This window comes from Astatotilapia calliptera, unplaced genomic scaffold (genome assembly GCF_900246225.1).
Source record: "Astatotilapia calliptera unplaced genomic scaffold, fAstCal1.2 U_scaffold_20, whole genome shotgun sequence".
Classification (NCBI taxonomy): Eukaryota; Metazoa; Chordata; class Actinopteri; order Cichliformes; family Cichlidae; genus Astatotilapia; species Astatotilapia calliptera.
In genome coordinates, this window is record NW_020535730.1 from 175,654 (window position 1) to 191,299 (window position 15,646).

At 44.2% G+C, this 15,646-nt stretch overlaps 1 protein-coding gene across 2 annotated transcripts in view; it reads right to left on the reverse strand.

Annotated features, from left to right (window-relative positions):
• Positions 1-3,818: 3,818 nt before the first annotated feature.
• Positions 3,819-15,646, reverse strand: part of LOC113017801 (CMP-N-acetylneuraminate-beta-galactosamide-alpha-2,3-sialyltransferase 1-like) — a 41,424-nt gene continuing 29,596 nt past the window's right edge. Inside the window, exon 5 of one of the 2 annotated variants that reach the window (XM_026160905.1) lies at positions 3,819-4,180. In XM_026160905.1, coding sequence (XP_026016690.1) covers positions 4,102-4,180 — 79 coding nt within the window. In that variant the 3' untranslated portion in view covers positions 3,819-4,101. The remainder of the gene's footprint in view (positions 4,181-15,646) is intronic. The other variant, XM_026160906.1, reaches the window with a different exon arrangement.

Consider the following 15,646-nt stretch of genomic DNA (forward strand, 5'->3'; position numbering starts at 1 on the left):
GTTTGCGTTTTTATCTGAAGAGTACATAAATATCTGGTTTCAACTGTATATTTGATGATGTTGGTGTATGGCTTGATTGTCAGCACAAAGAGGGAGAGAGAGGAACAGAGAGGGAGATGGAGAATGAGGACAGAACAGAGATGGAACAAGAGCAGGTGAGACACACATGTTAGTCAAATGGTTGTTTACCAAAAGTATCACCGTATCATAGGTACTCATGTATCTTGTACCTAGTGTTTCTTTTTAGGTTTACTATTTTACAAATTCTATATTTATTACATTATGCAGGCTTGTTTGTACAACAAGGCTACAGTATCTCCCCCACCACTTCCCCCTGCCAGTGGCAGACGCCCTCAGACATCGGTGCGTTGGTGGCTCTTTGTGTCCGGGGATGGGCGTCCGGGTACCCACCGGCTCACTCCTTGGCGGCTGCTTATCAGGGCCTGGAGCCTGGGGCTCGCTCGGGCCCCTTTGGGGGTGGGGTGCCCCCGGCCTCTCGGCCTTGGGCTCAGTCACTCTGGCACAGCTGGCTGCCGGCGGAGCTCACGGGCACGTCACTGCAACCTCCCCTGGCTTTTACTCCACGGCAGCTGAGTGACCCCTCATCTGGGGCTCTTCTCAGCTCTTTCTGGGATAGTGGCGCGGCTGCCCCTCTGTTGGTCTTCCTTGGTCTCTTGTGTTCTGGGGGCCTCTCGATGTCTGGAGTTTTGATCCCCTCCATACATGCTTCATACCCTGGTGGACAGGGCAGTGGCTCCCCACACCCTCTAGCAGATCATTACATGAAGGAACTTTCAAAAACAAACGCGTTCATGCTCACAGGTGTACACACGGGTGCTCACACACACAAACGACACCCTTTTGTCTCCTACCTCAAAGCACACTGTGCGCTGTCGATCTTACGTGCTGCACAATAATGTTTAATATTTAGTAATTACTGTTATATTCCCATATATCATTGTGATGTTGTTTATTCTATTGCTCTCGTTTTCTTCTGCTTGTTTTCTTTTTTCATTCTCAGCAGGTGATCCAGGTGATTGATATATGTATTTTTTGTCTGCTTATTTTGTTGGGGTTTTTTTTTGCCCTTTATCCCCATCCCTCTTCTGTGCTGTTTTTCTTTCCCTATTTCTTTTTCCCTTTTCTTTTCCTCATTCAAGTTTGTCCTGTATCTAGCAAGTGAAAATACAAAATAAAATAAACAATAAAAGGTGAATCAAATAGACCATTACGGCAAGGCTGGGATGGTCCATTTGGTAAAGTAAATCCGTTGGGCATCTTTCTTCGCCTTTAGACAATAATTCTGATGGCAAAAGAACCAAACGGGACAGGCAAAAAAAATCACATTTATATTGCTACTTGTGTTACAAATTTTTTTCAGTTATCTTCAAAGTAAAGATAACTGACCCCTAACCCTCCTTCAGGCGACTTTTGTTGTGATTCGGCGCTATATAAATAAAATTGAATTGAATTAAACCTTGAAAAGAACTTTTTCCCGGACGAGCCCCCAATTATGTTATGGCCTGTCTAGGCGCGGCCAGACCACAACATAAAGGGTGATCCATCCCCGTCCAACCCCAAGCAGCATGTCACACACTTTATATTTTGTGACAGTGATTTATTTACAATAAGTGCAGTTGCCTTCAGAGATGGAGACGAGGCAAGCCTGAGGACAGCTAGGGCCAACCTTTCCCGTGGCATCAGAGAGGCTAAGAGACAGTACTCCAGGAAAATATCGCATCACTTCAAAGACAGCAGAGACTCACGGAGCCTGTGGCGGGGCATTCAGACCATCACAGATTACAAGCCCCCACCACAGACCTGTGATAGCACTATCCCCCTGCTGAATGAGCTGAACACTTTCTTTGCTCGCTTTGAAGTCCAAAACAGCACCAATGCACAGAAGACCCCACCCCCTCCTGGTGACCAGGTGATGACTCTGTCCCCGGACAGCGTGAGGAGATCCCTCAGCAGGATCAATGCAGGTAAAGCTCCGGGTCCTGACAACATTCCTGGTCGTGTACTGAGAGACTGTGCAGTGGAACTCACTGATGTCTTCACAGACATCTTCAACATATCACTCATCCAGGCTGTCGTCCCCACATGTTTTAAAGCCACCACAATCATTCCGGTTCCAAAAAAGTCATCTCCCTCCTGCTTTAATGACTACCGTCCTGTTGCACTTACTCCCATCCTGATGAAGTGCTTCGAACGACTAGTCATGCAACACATCAAGACTGTCCTGCCCCCCTCCCTGGATCCCTTCCAGTTTGCGTATTGGCCCAACCGCTCAACCGATGATGCCATCTCCACTGCACTCCACTCGGCACTCACACACCTGGACAAAAAAGACTCATATGTTCGAATGCTGTTCATAGATTTCAGTTCAGCATTCAACACTATAATCCCCCAACAGCTCACTCAAAAACTGGTCCAGCTGGGGCTCAACACCTCACTGTGCAACTGGCTGTTGGATTTCCTCACCGGAAGACCTCAAACAGTACGGGTCGGCAGTAATACATCCAGCACCATCATTTTAAACACGGGGGCCCCGCAGGGATGTGTGCTGAGCCCCCTCCTCTTCACTCTGCTGACCCATGACTGCACTCCATCATACAGCTCCAACCTCTTCATCAAGTTTGCGGACGACACAACGGTGGTGGGTCTCATTAGCAACAGGGATGAGACCGACTACAGAAGTGAGGTTAGACGCCTGGCCACGTGGTGTGCTGACAACAATCTCTCTCTGAATGTGGAGAAGACGAAGGAGATTGTTGTGGACTTCAGGAGAATGCACACCCAACATACTCCTCTGACCATTGACGGAGCGTCTGTGGAGAGAGTGAGCAGCACCAAGTTCTTGGGTGTGCACATCACAGAGGATCTCTCCTGGACGTACAACACCACAGCACTGGCCAAGAAATCACAGCAGCGTCTCTTCTTTCTCCGCAAACTAAGAAGAGCAGGAGCACCAGCCCCCATCATGTACACTTTCTACAGAGGCACCATCGAGAGCATCCTGTCGAGCTGCATCACTGTGTGGTTTGGAGCCTGTAATGCGTCCTGTCATAGAACCCTCCAACGCATAGTGAGAGCTGCAGAGAGGATCATTGGTGTCTCTCTCCCCTCCCTCCAGGACATTTACAGCACCCGTCTCACTAAAAAAGCCCTTTGCATAGCGGCTGATCCCACGCACCCAATGCAAAGCTTCTTCAAGCTGCTGCCGTCGGGGAGGAGACTGCGGAGTCTCCAGGCCAGGACCAGCAGGCTGAAGGACAGCTTCATCCATCAGGCTGTCAGGAAGCTTAACTCCCTCCCGATTCTGCCCCCTCTCCCCTCTCTCCTCCACGGTCTCACTGAACTCTGTCACACACACACACACTCTCTGAGAACAGTCATACGTCACAGCGGCAGAGGTGCATTTATTAAACGTCAGGGTTGATATAATAGCATAAAATGTAATAGGAAATTGCAGACAGGTAGAAGCCAAGCACAGGCATCATCTTGCTTGTCATCAGAAGCTATGAAGCTATGATTTTAATCATTTTACATCTCACCAAGAGATGTAAGAGATACTGTGTGTGTGTGTGTGTGTGTGTGTGTGTGTGTGTGTGTGTGTGTGTGTGTGTGTGTGTGTGTGTGTGTGATTAATATATCAGTGGAACAGCTCAGATAGGGTAGCTAGAGAGACAAGACTGAAATGGTTTCAACATGTGCAGAGGACAGATAGTGGATATACTGGACAAAATATGATGAAGAATAAGTTGCCGAAGGGGAGTAAAACTGTTTTATGAACAAAATGGAAAAGATCTTTTGTATGGTGGTATACTGAAAGGACTTTATTGTATGTAAACACTTCCAAAAATAAGTAATCTCTGATACCCAACATGCAACTAATGAACAAAACTACACATTTTTTTTTTCTTTTTAGATCTACTATTCTTAAGTATTTTAATTCTACAGTTCTGGGGGCTGCTTATCTTAATGCCCCTGAGAGACACCAAAAGCCAGATTACCATCCTCTGAAAAAATGGATTTTCCGTTGCTTATGAAGTTTCTCGATATATTGATATTCCAGCTTTCCAGGATGTTGTCCAGTTCTCAGACGTGTGTTTTTGATTTCCTCATAGTAATGATTCCAGTTTCCATTCTTGTCTGCTCCAAATCCAAACACATTAACCTGAAGACACAAAAATGTGGATTATTAATCACAAATGAAATTAACATAAAATAATTATAGATTATAGATTTCATTAACATGCTTTAGCTCAGGGGTGTTGAACTCCAGGCCTCGAGGGCCGGTGTTCTGCAGGTTTTAGATATCACCCTGGGTCAACACACCCTAATCAAATGATAAATTCATTAACAGGCTTCTGGAGAACCCCAAGACATGTTAAGGAGGTAATTTAGCCATTTAAATCAGCTGTTTTGGATTAAGGACACATCGAAACCTGCAGGACACCGGCCCTCGAGGCCTTGAGTTCGACACCTGTGCTTTAGCTTAATGCAGTGCAGGTGATTTGCCATTCCATTTTTCTTTTTTTCTTTTTTAAGTATATTTTATTAAAACCAAAAATAAAAATACAGTCTGTGTAAGTTAGGATTGTCAGTACTTGTCATAAATTCTATTACTAGCACCCTCACCATCCCCTGGAATTTTCTCATACCAAGAGCCTTATCAAGGCAATAGGAAAGGCCAAGAAACAAACACTTCAACATGCAAATACAGTAACAGTATAAAACTATATTAAATACATACAATTAGTAATAAACAGATAAACTGAAGAAAGAGAAATAGGAAAGAAATGAATGTTAATGTTAAGTCTAATTGTTGAATGTCGCCATTGTGTTTCTTAAATTTGTATAGTCTTAGTTTAAGCAGTAGGATCAAAGCCATTCCTTTGATCCTGACCACCTCTCCAGCCACTCTGTGCTGGGGGAGGTTTTATTGTAGATACATCCTAACTTGAAGATCTGTTTGATGTTTGGTAGAGCTTCCTACCCTATGTATGGTTTCACTGTGTTATCTTTGGTAAACCATACATTGGGTGTGGGGGAAGACTACCCTCTTTATGACCAAGGATGTTGTTCCTGCTTTTAGGTTTTATGACCCTTTGACCAACACACACACACACACACACACACACACACACACACACACACACACACACACACACACACACACACACATAACACACACACACACACACACACACACATTCTCACACACACACACACACTCAGTGTATACATTTACATACAGTGCCTTGTCTTTGTAACCAAAGGGGGGTTGCAAGGGGAGGTGTTTTGTAAACTATTGTTTGAAGTTTGTCAATAAAAGGCGGCAAGAGGAGGCCACCAGTGTGGTCATTTCAACGTGCTGGTCACAGACGAGAGGCCTCCCTTGCGCAAGAAATCGAACGTTGTTGCCTTGCTTTTCTTTCATGGGAATAAGTCTTAGATACAGCGGGGTCTGAGTTTAGACCCAACATTAATTGGTCCTTCGAAGCCGGAGTCCAAGAATTTCGCCGCACACTGAGGGGAGAGAGGACACGCCGCAGACTGTCAACAACCAGGCCGTTAGGACGCCTGACAAAGCCCTGGAGTGTTAAATTCGCGACCAGGCCGGTGGAATAGCGTCTGAACTCCCCTCGTGGACGGCGACTGACGGGATTCTAGGACTCTCCTGTGAACGAAACGCAACACAACGGTAAGCAATCAGAGAGCGTCTCTATAACCGTGTGAATGAATGTGGATCCTAGATACGCGTCACCGTGATTCTGCGTGAAACGTTTGAGTCCGGGGGAGCGCTGGTCACGAGAGCGCACGTGACCCAAAACAATAGAGAGCGGCTACGGGCTGTGCGTTAAACGTGAGTCCGGGAACGCGCTAGCCGCGTGAGAGAGACGCAGGCTTCTCCGCCATTTGGGGCGTAGAGAGTTCTCCGCCATTTGGGGCGTGGAGAGAACCTAGGTTCAGAGTCCGGAATCTCCGCCATTTGGGGCGTTGGAGAGTGTCCGAAGGTTGAATTCTCCGCCATATGGGGCGTTTGAGAGTTTTCAACAGAGAGCGCTAGCTGTGCGTGCAAACGCAAGCGATAGGCCTATGTTGTGTGTGTGCGGGCCAGACGTGGTCTGCGTGAGTGTGGCTGATTGTTGTCTTGTAATGGAGAATAAAATGTGTAAGTCTGCCTTAGAAGGAGATGTAAAATTTATGCAGAAAGTTTTACCAGGCAGCACGCAGTATGTAGGTTGTTGGCGTAAGAAATGTGGATTTGAAGGGACATTAGTGGAAGTTAAGTGTAAAATGCTGGTAGAAAGAATAGCTGTAAGTGTAGCAGGTAAAACAGGTAAAGCGAAGCAGAGGAAGGAATTGCAGTTAGCAGTTGCTAAGTTGTGGCTGGAGCAGGTTCAGAAGAGGAGAGAAGCAAGAATGTTAGCAGAAAGTAGAGTCAGAGAAGAGCGTGAGAGAGCAGAAGTGGAGGAGAGATTAAAGGCATATTAGGAGCAGCATTGAGTCCAAGACAGACTAGGCAAGAGAGGAGACAGAAAGGAAAGAAAGTGAACACAAACGTTACAACTACATATCCATCCCTGACACAACACAAAAAAAAAAACCATATGGTGTTTCTGTAACAGAGTGTGAAGATGAAGAAAGTTTTTCTCCTGATCAATTCCGCGAGTGTGAGAGTGTCTGACGTCATGGTGTGTGTGAAAGGTATCCAGCTGGGGCAGACGTGATTCTGCATGTCACCTGCCCAGTGGACAAAAAGAAATAAAATAGTTGTGTGGATGAATGATAGCACGAAGAGTGTTTGGTGTTTCTCAGTCTGAAACAGCTGTAATGCTATTTTCTGTTTTGGAGAAAAGTACAGTTAAAGAAAAAAACAGAGAGATGTGTGTTGTTTTAAGCAGTGATGAGAATAATGGAAGTGTGATGAGAGATGAACACAAAAACATACTGAAAATGCATTAACCATACTAACCCCACATGCATATACACATACAATGATACTCATGAGACCAGACAGCATCTTAAGCATGAGATTCTGTTTGTCATCTTGTCCAAGTCACTAGTAAGATGAAAGTGATACATAGACTAGTGGACTGAATATTATAGGAGGACAGATGGTTGCATTATAGAGGAGAAAGCAGAATGCTGATGAGAGGTCTTAAATGAGTGAGTTGAGTGAGCTGATTGTGAGTTTCTGGTGTGTGAAGAAGTTTTACCATGACACACATTTAGTTACATGAGAACTAAAACTGATTATGTGCTAAGACAACAGGGTTATGCTGTATGTTGTGTGTATGGCTGATTGGATGAATGTTTGAGATTAAACTGGCTGTTTGATTGTCTTTATTACTAAAGTTGAACCTGCCAATTGGGTTGTTACGATTTATCCCCCTGGCATGAAGAACACGTGTCATGACTTAAACAAGGCCTTTCTTTCCATTATTTTCTTTGATTTCCTTTATTTTCTTTCTTTTATTTTGTTACTTTCATGGTGCACTGAAAGTTTTGTTTGATGATCTCTGTTTGAGCAGATCTGCACGATTAGAATCGAAGCGTCGTCGAGAAAACTGTTGCAAAGTGAGCTTCCCCAAAATTAAAATGGGCTCTTATTTGGGACAATCAGGAAACAAGTTCCTGTCCAAAAGGATTCAACGAGGAAATCCAGTCTAAATTATTTTTCTTTTTGAAATGACGTTGTTTTGCTGAGCGTGGAAACGAATGCGACGATAATTTCCACAATTAGCAAAAGAAGGAATCACTGAGTGAATGAGTAAGAATTTTAAAATAAATGGGGAACTGACTGACTGACTTAACACCATTGTGTGAAGTCAACCCCCACTTGACAAAGGTGTGGATGTATCTCTGTGTGTGTCTCTGTTACAGGAGCAGAAAGATGATAGCAACATCTGAGGTTGCGTGATGGTTTAACCTTTTAAATGCCATTTTTATGTTTGTGAATCTATCAGAGGTGTGTTATTCATGGGCTTGTGGTACTCACATAAGTTACTGTGAGAAAGTGTGTACACACCTGTGCAGCGCTAACATTTGCATTTTTTCTTACAGCATTGCAGTTTTTCATGTGATTTGATGATGTGGTTTTTAGCAGAACAACTGGTGGATGTTTGTTTCTTTATTTCAGGTTTTGTTTTCTTTAAGAGTGCATGTAGCATTCAGCAGAAGTGGACAAGTGACATGAGTAAAACAAATAAGAGATTACGATATTTATGGAATAGTTTATTATGGGCTCATTTGCTGGCCACTTTTGGACCCATAATAATATATGAGTGGAGTGACTTTGCTTAAGGGAAGTCACCGATTACATTAATGTTAACTGAGCACATGGGATGATCCATGTTTGAGGCGAATTATGGTAACAATAGTGATTTAATGATTTGAGAAAACCTGCACATGACACTTATCTTGCTGATGCTGAATGCTTGTTACTCTTGTGATATACTTGTTTATAAGTGTGAAGTTTGATTTTACTTCCAGATCTTGTTTTCCAGGCCATGATGGTGAGTATGCAGGCTCCTGGTGGAGCCAGTTTTTAAGGCAGGGATCCAGGTTTGGTGAGTTGACGCATGAGAGTGTCCATGCGTCAAGAGGTGGGGTCCAGAAGTAACATTAAACAATGTTTTCTATTATTGTTGCAGTGATTTGTGTGATTAGCTGTTTATTTACAAGTATTAAACCTATGCAAGTGGTGCATCCTTGTTCAGATGAGGCTTTGATGGCCTATAAGTGAAGTTCACTGATTACAATGTGGAATAACATTGAGATGTTAAATAATTTGGAATAAATTATGGGAAAACGTAGGAGTTTAATGAGTTTAGAATAAACCTGCAATGATACTTGTCTCTGTGATGCTGAATACTTTATTACTCTTATGATCTACAGTTGGTTGCGAATGTGAAGTTGTTTTAAATTTAAGACTTTGTCTTCTGTGATACAGGAGCTGGGAGCTAAACAAGCTGAACATTTAAGTGCTGATTAATGTTTTTACACAGGGTTACAGCTTGGAGTGAAGCTGCTCCAAGGGACAAACCCTGGAGATTGTTTTAGGGAGACTGTGCAACATTCTTGTACATGTCTCATTGGGGAGTTGACACATGGCGAAAGCCGTGTGGCGAGAGGAGTGTCATTTTTTCAATTTGTAGATGTCGTGAGATGCCATGATGAGAAGGAGTGACTGAGAGGATCGCCCACAAAATGGAACCTGAGGGAGCGTGCCAAGCTCCAAAAAGTGACAGCGCAGAGGAGGTCCAGCGATGGACTTGTGGTTCTGTGAACAGCACAAATGCAAGGTGACTGTAAAATAACTAACAGCACTTTTTCCACAAGTGAAGCCAGTAACTTACTATCCTAAAAGATTAGCTCTAGTTGCTCGTGCTTTACCTCCATGCGTGAGATCAGTATGTGCAGCAGCTTAAGCTGTACAATGTTTCAATAGTTTATTTCACCTTTTGCAATTGTTAGTTCCACACGAGGTAGATGTTTACTATTGCAGACTAAACTTACATTTCTGTCACCTACAAGACACTTGTCTTTAATGTTACTGTTACTCTCACAACCACACATATTACCATAAAGTGGTGCAGAATTCTGAATCTGTCCAACCCTTTTTGCCAACGGAGGAGGGCACTTCTCATGAGTGTAGAGAGCGCGAGGAGAAGACGTGTAAGCTGAGGGATGACTTAATAGATGTGCCACTCGTTGAGGAAAAGGTTTGGTTTGTTGATGATTTGAGTTTTATAACAGCAGAGGGACAGACTAGAACAGGTTTTACTGTAGCAGACAGTGAGAGAGAGTTATCTATGTAGGACAACTAGCATGTTTCATATTTGCTTGAGCAGCAGAGATGCTAGCTTTAACGGAAGCGTGTAAAGCTGTAGAGAGACAATATACACTGATAGGTAGTATACATTTGCTACTGTACATTTCTTTGTAGTGCAGTGAGTGAGACGAGGTGTGACAACCTCTACAGGGAAACCTGCAGAACACACCAAACTCTTGCAAATTCTGCTGGATGCAGCATTATTAACCAGTGGAATTGCCGTTTGTAAATGTGCAGCACACATGTGAGGGAAAGATCCAGTTGCATTAGGAAAAGATTTTGCAGATAAGATCGCAAAAGAGGCAGCTGTAGTTAAACATGGTGTTAACATTTTAGAAATACAGCATCAGCAGACATGCACATCCACTCACCTACAGCAGGAAAACAGTTGTGACTTACAGAGGGAGCAAGCTTGCAGGATGATTTTTTTTATCTGTGTGATACACCAGTACTGCCTAATAATTTGTATAAGACTGCTGCTATTTTGAGCCATTGGCTATGCCATGTCTCAAACAGGAGGGAGATGAGCAGTCGTTATACTCACTCTAGGATTATTAAATACTTTTTTAAAAAAAAGCTTTTTTGCAGAGAGAACTAATGGAACAGTAAAGTTAAGATTTAGGAAGACAGGCAGGACATGGTTAGACTGTATAGAATAAGTACATGAGGATTACTCCAACAGAGAATGGTCTGACTCTTTGAGATTACACATGTTAGAGCATTTAGAGTTCCAGTCTTCTGTAGTGATGATAGAAAAGCAGAAGAGAGAGCATATTAGCGGATTAGATGCTTGAAATGTTTAAAAGTAAAGTAGTCATGAGAACAAATGATCTGCCAGATGATTCTGTTTCTTCGCAGGAGCAGAGCCTGAAGTCTGGAGATTGGATGATGATAAGGCCATGGAGAGGAAGTGCTGGTCCAGTCCACGATGGGAAGGTCCATATCGGATGCTGCTGACGACGACCACAGCAGTGAAGATTGCCGGAAGGAACACTTGGATACATCAAGCGCACTGCAAGAAGGTGACACACATCCAGGCCAGTTCGGAGTAAGTGGCAGGAAGACCGGGAACAAAGGGGGGGGAAAGCCTCCAGGGCCCCTCGTCTCAATCCGGTGAAGAAACCAACTGAGCCACAGGTACTCATCAGAATGGCTGGGAATGTGCTGTGCATCTTCTTGTGCCTGTGGACCCTGAGTGGGATGACAGGAGCGCATTGGGACAGAGCAAATCACACCCAGTACCCGCATGGGTTTTCAACCAACTACTGGTGGCAGTTTAAGAACACAACCGGATAGCATCACTTGGAGCGAGACAGTTTGTTTGGTTGCTTTAGCAACACATCCAGGAACACTGCCAACTTTTCAACTGCTCTGAACCTGAATGGAAGGTTGATTCACCAGTAGCTGGGAAGGTGAACTGCTCTGGTGAGACAGACCTGCTCGTCTGACTCAAAGAATATGACTTGTTGCAGGACATTATACAGTTAAACGAACTGGAAACAGGCCAATTGCCTATGTGTACGAAGGACAATGGATTAGCCCAAGTTGGAGATTAACCATGGAACATAGCAACATCACTTATTCTTTTGTCTTTTGCAAGAAGGATGTAAACAGAGAAGCCTTTTGTCTACATTTACATCATGAACACTTGAGGTTTTGAGCCAAGAAGATCAAAACAGCTTGATCCAATTTCCTTTACAAAGCTTTTTCTGTGGTGACAACAGGACAGGAGAAGAGTTGTAAATGCAGATAATTCACAAGTTGACTCTAACCCCCACAGGATGCCTACAGTGAGAAGATTTGGGGGGTTGATAGGAGTCAATAAAGAAGGGTGTTGACTTGCTGCAGCTTTGAAGTTAGCTGAGAGCCACATGGACAAACAATAAAGTCAACTGATGCGTTTAAATACCTATGTCTGTATACAGTTGGATTGTAGAGACATATGATTTTTGAGAATGATGATTCTTCTTGTTTGACCTTTGACATTCAGTTGTGTACTTGAAGAAATACATAATGAATTGTACGACAGGAGTAGATCCGCCACAAGGCTGGATAGCTTGGTTACCGTCTGGTCCTTGGTGGCATCTTCTTTTGAAAATATTAATTCCTGTTTTTGAACTGTTGATACTGATTTGCTTATGTATAGGATGTAGTTTACTGTGCATGAATGAAATCTACACTGACACTGTCTAAACAAAGGGTGCATAAGTTGAAATTTAAGTATACAATGACAAAAAGGAGGGAAATGTTAAGTCTAATTGTTGAATGTCGCCATTGTGTTTCTTAAATTTGTATAGTCTTAGTTTAAGCAGTAGGATCAAAGCCATTCCTTTGATCCTGACCACCTCTCCAGCCACTCTGTGCTGGGGGAGGTTTTATTGTAGATACATCCTAACTTGAAGAGCTGTTTGATGTTTGGTAGAGCTTCCTACCCTTTGTATGGTTTCACTGTGTTATCTTTGGTAAACCATACATTGGGTGTGGGGGAAGACTACCCTCTTTATGACCAAGGATGTTGTTCCTGCTTTTAGGTTTTATGACCCTTTGACCACATAACACACACACACACACACACACACACATTCTCACATAACACACACACACACACACACACATTCTCACACACACACACACATTCTCACACACACACACACACACTCAGTGTATACATTTACATACAGTGCCTTGTCTTTGTAACCAAAGGGGGGTTGCAAGGGGAGGTGTTTTGTAAACTATTGTTTGAAGTTTGTCAATAAAAGGCGGCGAGAGGAGGCCACCAGTGTGGTCATTTCAACGTGCTGGTCACAGACGAGAGGCCTCCCTTGCGCAAGAAATCGAACGTTGTTGCCTTGCTTTTCTTTCATGGGAATAAGTCTTAGATACAGCGGGGTCTGAGTTTAGACCCAACAGTTAATAGCTACCTGTTCCTGACTGATTAACTGATTGATGCATCAGTGTAAAGAGTGAGCTTATCCCCCCACTAATGTGTTCTGCATTGCTCTTAAAAAAGTTATTATTAGGGGACCAAGGACAGGGAGGCAAGTCCCTTGGTCCCCTAATTTCCTTGGAGGAAAGGACTCTAAAAGTAAAAGCCTCAAAAACTTATGTCTTGATGTATCCTCAATCATCTGTGTATGGAAATCTTGGTAAGTTAATTCTATTCATCTGGACATAGCATTTTCATTGGTAAAAATGTCCTACAGGTTTCCCAAGCCTTAACAGTACATTTGCATAATGACTGAAGAGAGCATCACTCGCTAACAATCGGCTTTGAGGTCAGTTTTATGATTATTAATACACACATTTGTATGATCATAGATCAATTCTCCAGGAGTACCATTCACAGACAGTTGGGGAATGGCTGCAATGTAAAATTTGGTTCACATTTTAATGCTCCAACCTCCACACCTTTTTAATTCATTCACTTCTCATTAGTACACGCGTCATCCAGCCTAGGGGCAACTGCCAGTTCCCGATGAGGCCTTCCAAATTCAATTCCCTATGAGGCCTTCCAAATACAATCACAGATTATCTATCTGTGATTGTCAAATCTAAATAAGGGATATTGTCCCAGCTAGTTTAATGGTATTTAGGTAATTCTGCTCTAGAAATAACCAGATGGTAAAGATCCCTTGTGGTAATTGTTGCCACGCCAGATCCGCAGCCCCGAACTGTAGTAAGGAAACCTCTGGCAGTTACTTGAAGGTTCCGTAACTGACTTGTAGCAGGCAACAGCTTACTATACAGGTCAACTCCGCTAGCAAAAAGGTCAAAGGAGGCGTAGGAAACTGCTTCACCGAACTTTATTTCTTCTCTAAGGCACGAACACCGTGTACAGTGGGCTGAAACAGTTTAATCACAGCGAGCATCGCCGACACAACTCTGGCTGTCAAAGAAGTTATTATATTCCTTTTATTTATTTTCTTTTCGTCTCTTCTGTAGCTAACCGTTACTTTTTCCCCTTCTCCGCTCTCTCTCTACCCACACACCCCCCGGCAGTCCCACTACACACATCCCGAATACATTTCCCATAAGGCTTCCTCCTTAAAGGGCCATGCCTGTAACACTACCCCCACTCTGGATGATAATTAAACCCTTAACATCATTCCAGCACATGAACCCCCCATTAACAAGGAAACATACAGCATTCTATGCGGGACAGCAGTCATGCCCCCAGTCCATAAATGGCGATCCTTAGAAGGGAACAATCTTGAAGTAGACAACTGTCCATATCTTGCGCACAAAAAAAAAAAAAACATAGAATGTACAGGGTTCACTTTGAGGAGGGTGCAAGTCAATGTCCATATCCCGTCCTTCACATATACAGTATTCACAAAGAAAGAAAAAAAAATACACACACACAACAGCATTTGCCCCACCAGAGGTGAAAGGACACTGGACCACTGCTACACTACGGTCAAGGACGGCTACAAGGCACAATCCCGCCCTCCGTTTGGCAAATCCGATCACGCCGCCATCTTCCTCATGCCAAAATACAAACAAATGCTAAAACAGGAAGTTCCGATTCAGAGGAAGATCCGCGTTAAAGTACGCACTCGATGACGCAGACTGGGGCATGTTTAGAAACAGCTCCGATGATGATGTCAACGTGTTTACGGAAGCGGTTGTGGGATTCATCGGGAAACTAGCGGATGATACCGTGGAGACAAAGACTTTCACAACGTTTCCCAACCAGAAGCCGTGGGTGGATAAAACCATCCGCGACGCTCTGAGATCCCGCACCGCTGCCTACAACACGGGACTCACGACGGGGGACATGGACCCGTACAAAGCCGCGTCATATAACGTGTGGAGGCCGGTGAAAGAGGCGAAGCAGCGCTACGGGAGGAAACTAGAGTCACAACTCCAACAGAGTGACTCTAGGAGCCTATGGCGGGGACTAAGGACAATAACGGACTATAAAGCACCAACAACTGGTATGACGAACGCGGCCGTGACTCTGGCAGATGAGCTGAACACTTTCTATGCTCGCTTCGAGGCTGCAGCTAAGGACTACAACAATGCTAGTGCTAGCGGCGCTAACGGCTGCAGACAGGAAGATACTGCCAGCACCGGAAACGTGCTCGTCATCTCCGAGCATGAAGTAAGGAGAGCCTTCAAGAGAGTGAATACCAGGAAAGCAGCAGGACCAGACGGCATCCCAGGTCGTATCCTCAGAGACTGCGCATACCAGCTAGCTCCTGTGTTCACTGAGATATTCAACATCTCTTTATCTCAGTCGGTGATCCCCACATGCTTCAAAGAGTCCATCATTGTTCCTGTCCCGAAGAAACCCCACCCTGCTTCTCTCAATGACTATCGCCCTGTAGCCCTCACCTCAGTAGTGATGAAGTGCTTTGAACGCCTGGTCAGAGACTTCATCATTTCTTCACTACCAGACACACTGGACCCACTACAGTTTGCTTACCGTCCAAATCATTCCACAGACGATGCAATCTCTCATCTCCTCCACACATCACTCACTCACTTGGACACTAGAAGGGGGAATTATGTTAAAATGCTCTTCATAGACTACAGCTCTGCATTTAACACCATAATTCCCTCCACACTCACCACCAAGCTGGAGCATCTGGGACTCAGCTCATCTATGTGTCAGTGGATCTCCAACTTCCTAATTGGCAGACCACAGGCAGTAAGGATGGGTGGACATGTCTCAGCCTCCACCACTCTCAGCACTGGAGCCCCCCCAGTGGTGTGTTCTGAGCCCCCTGCTGTACTCTCTGTACACATATGACTGCGTGGCCACTACCAGCTCCACCACCATCATCAAGTTTGCTG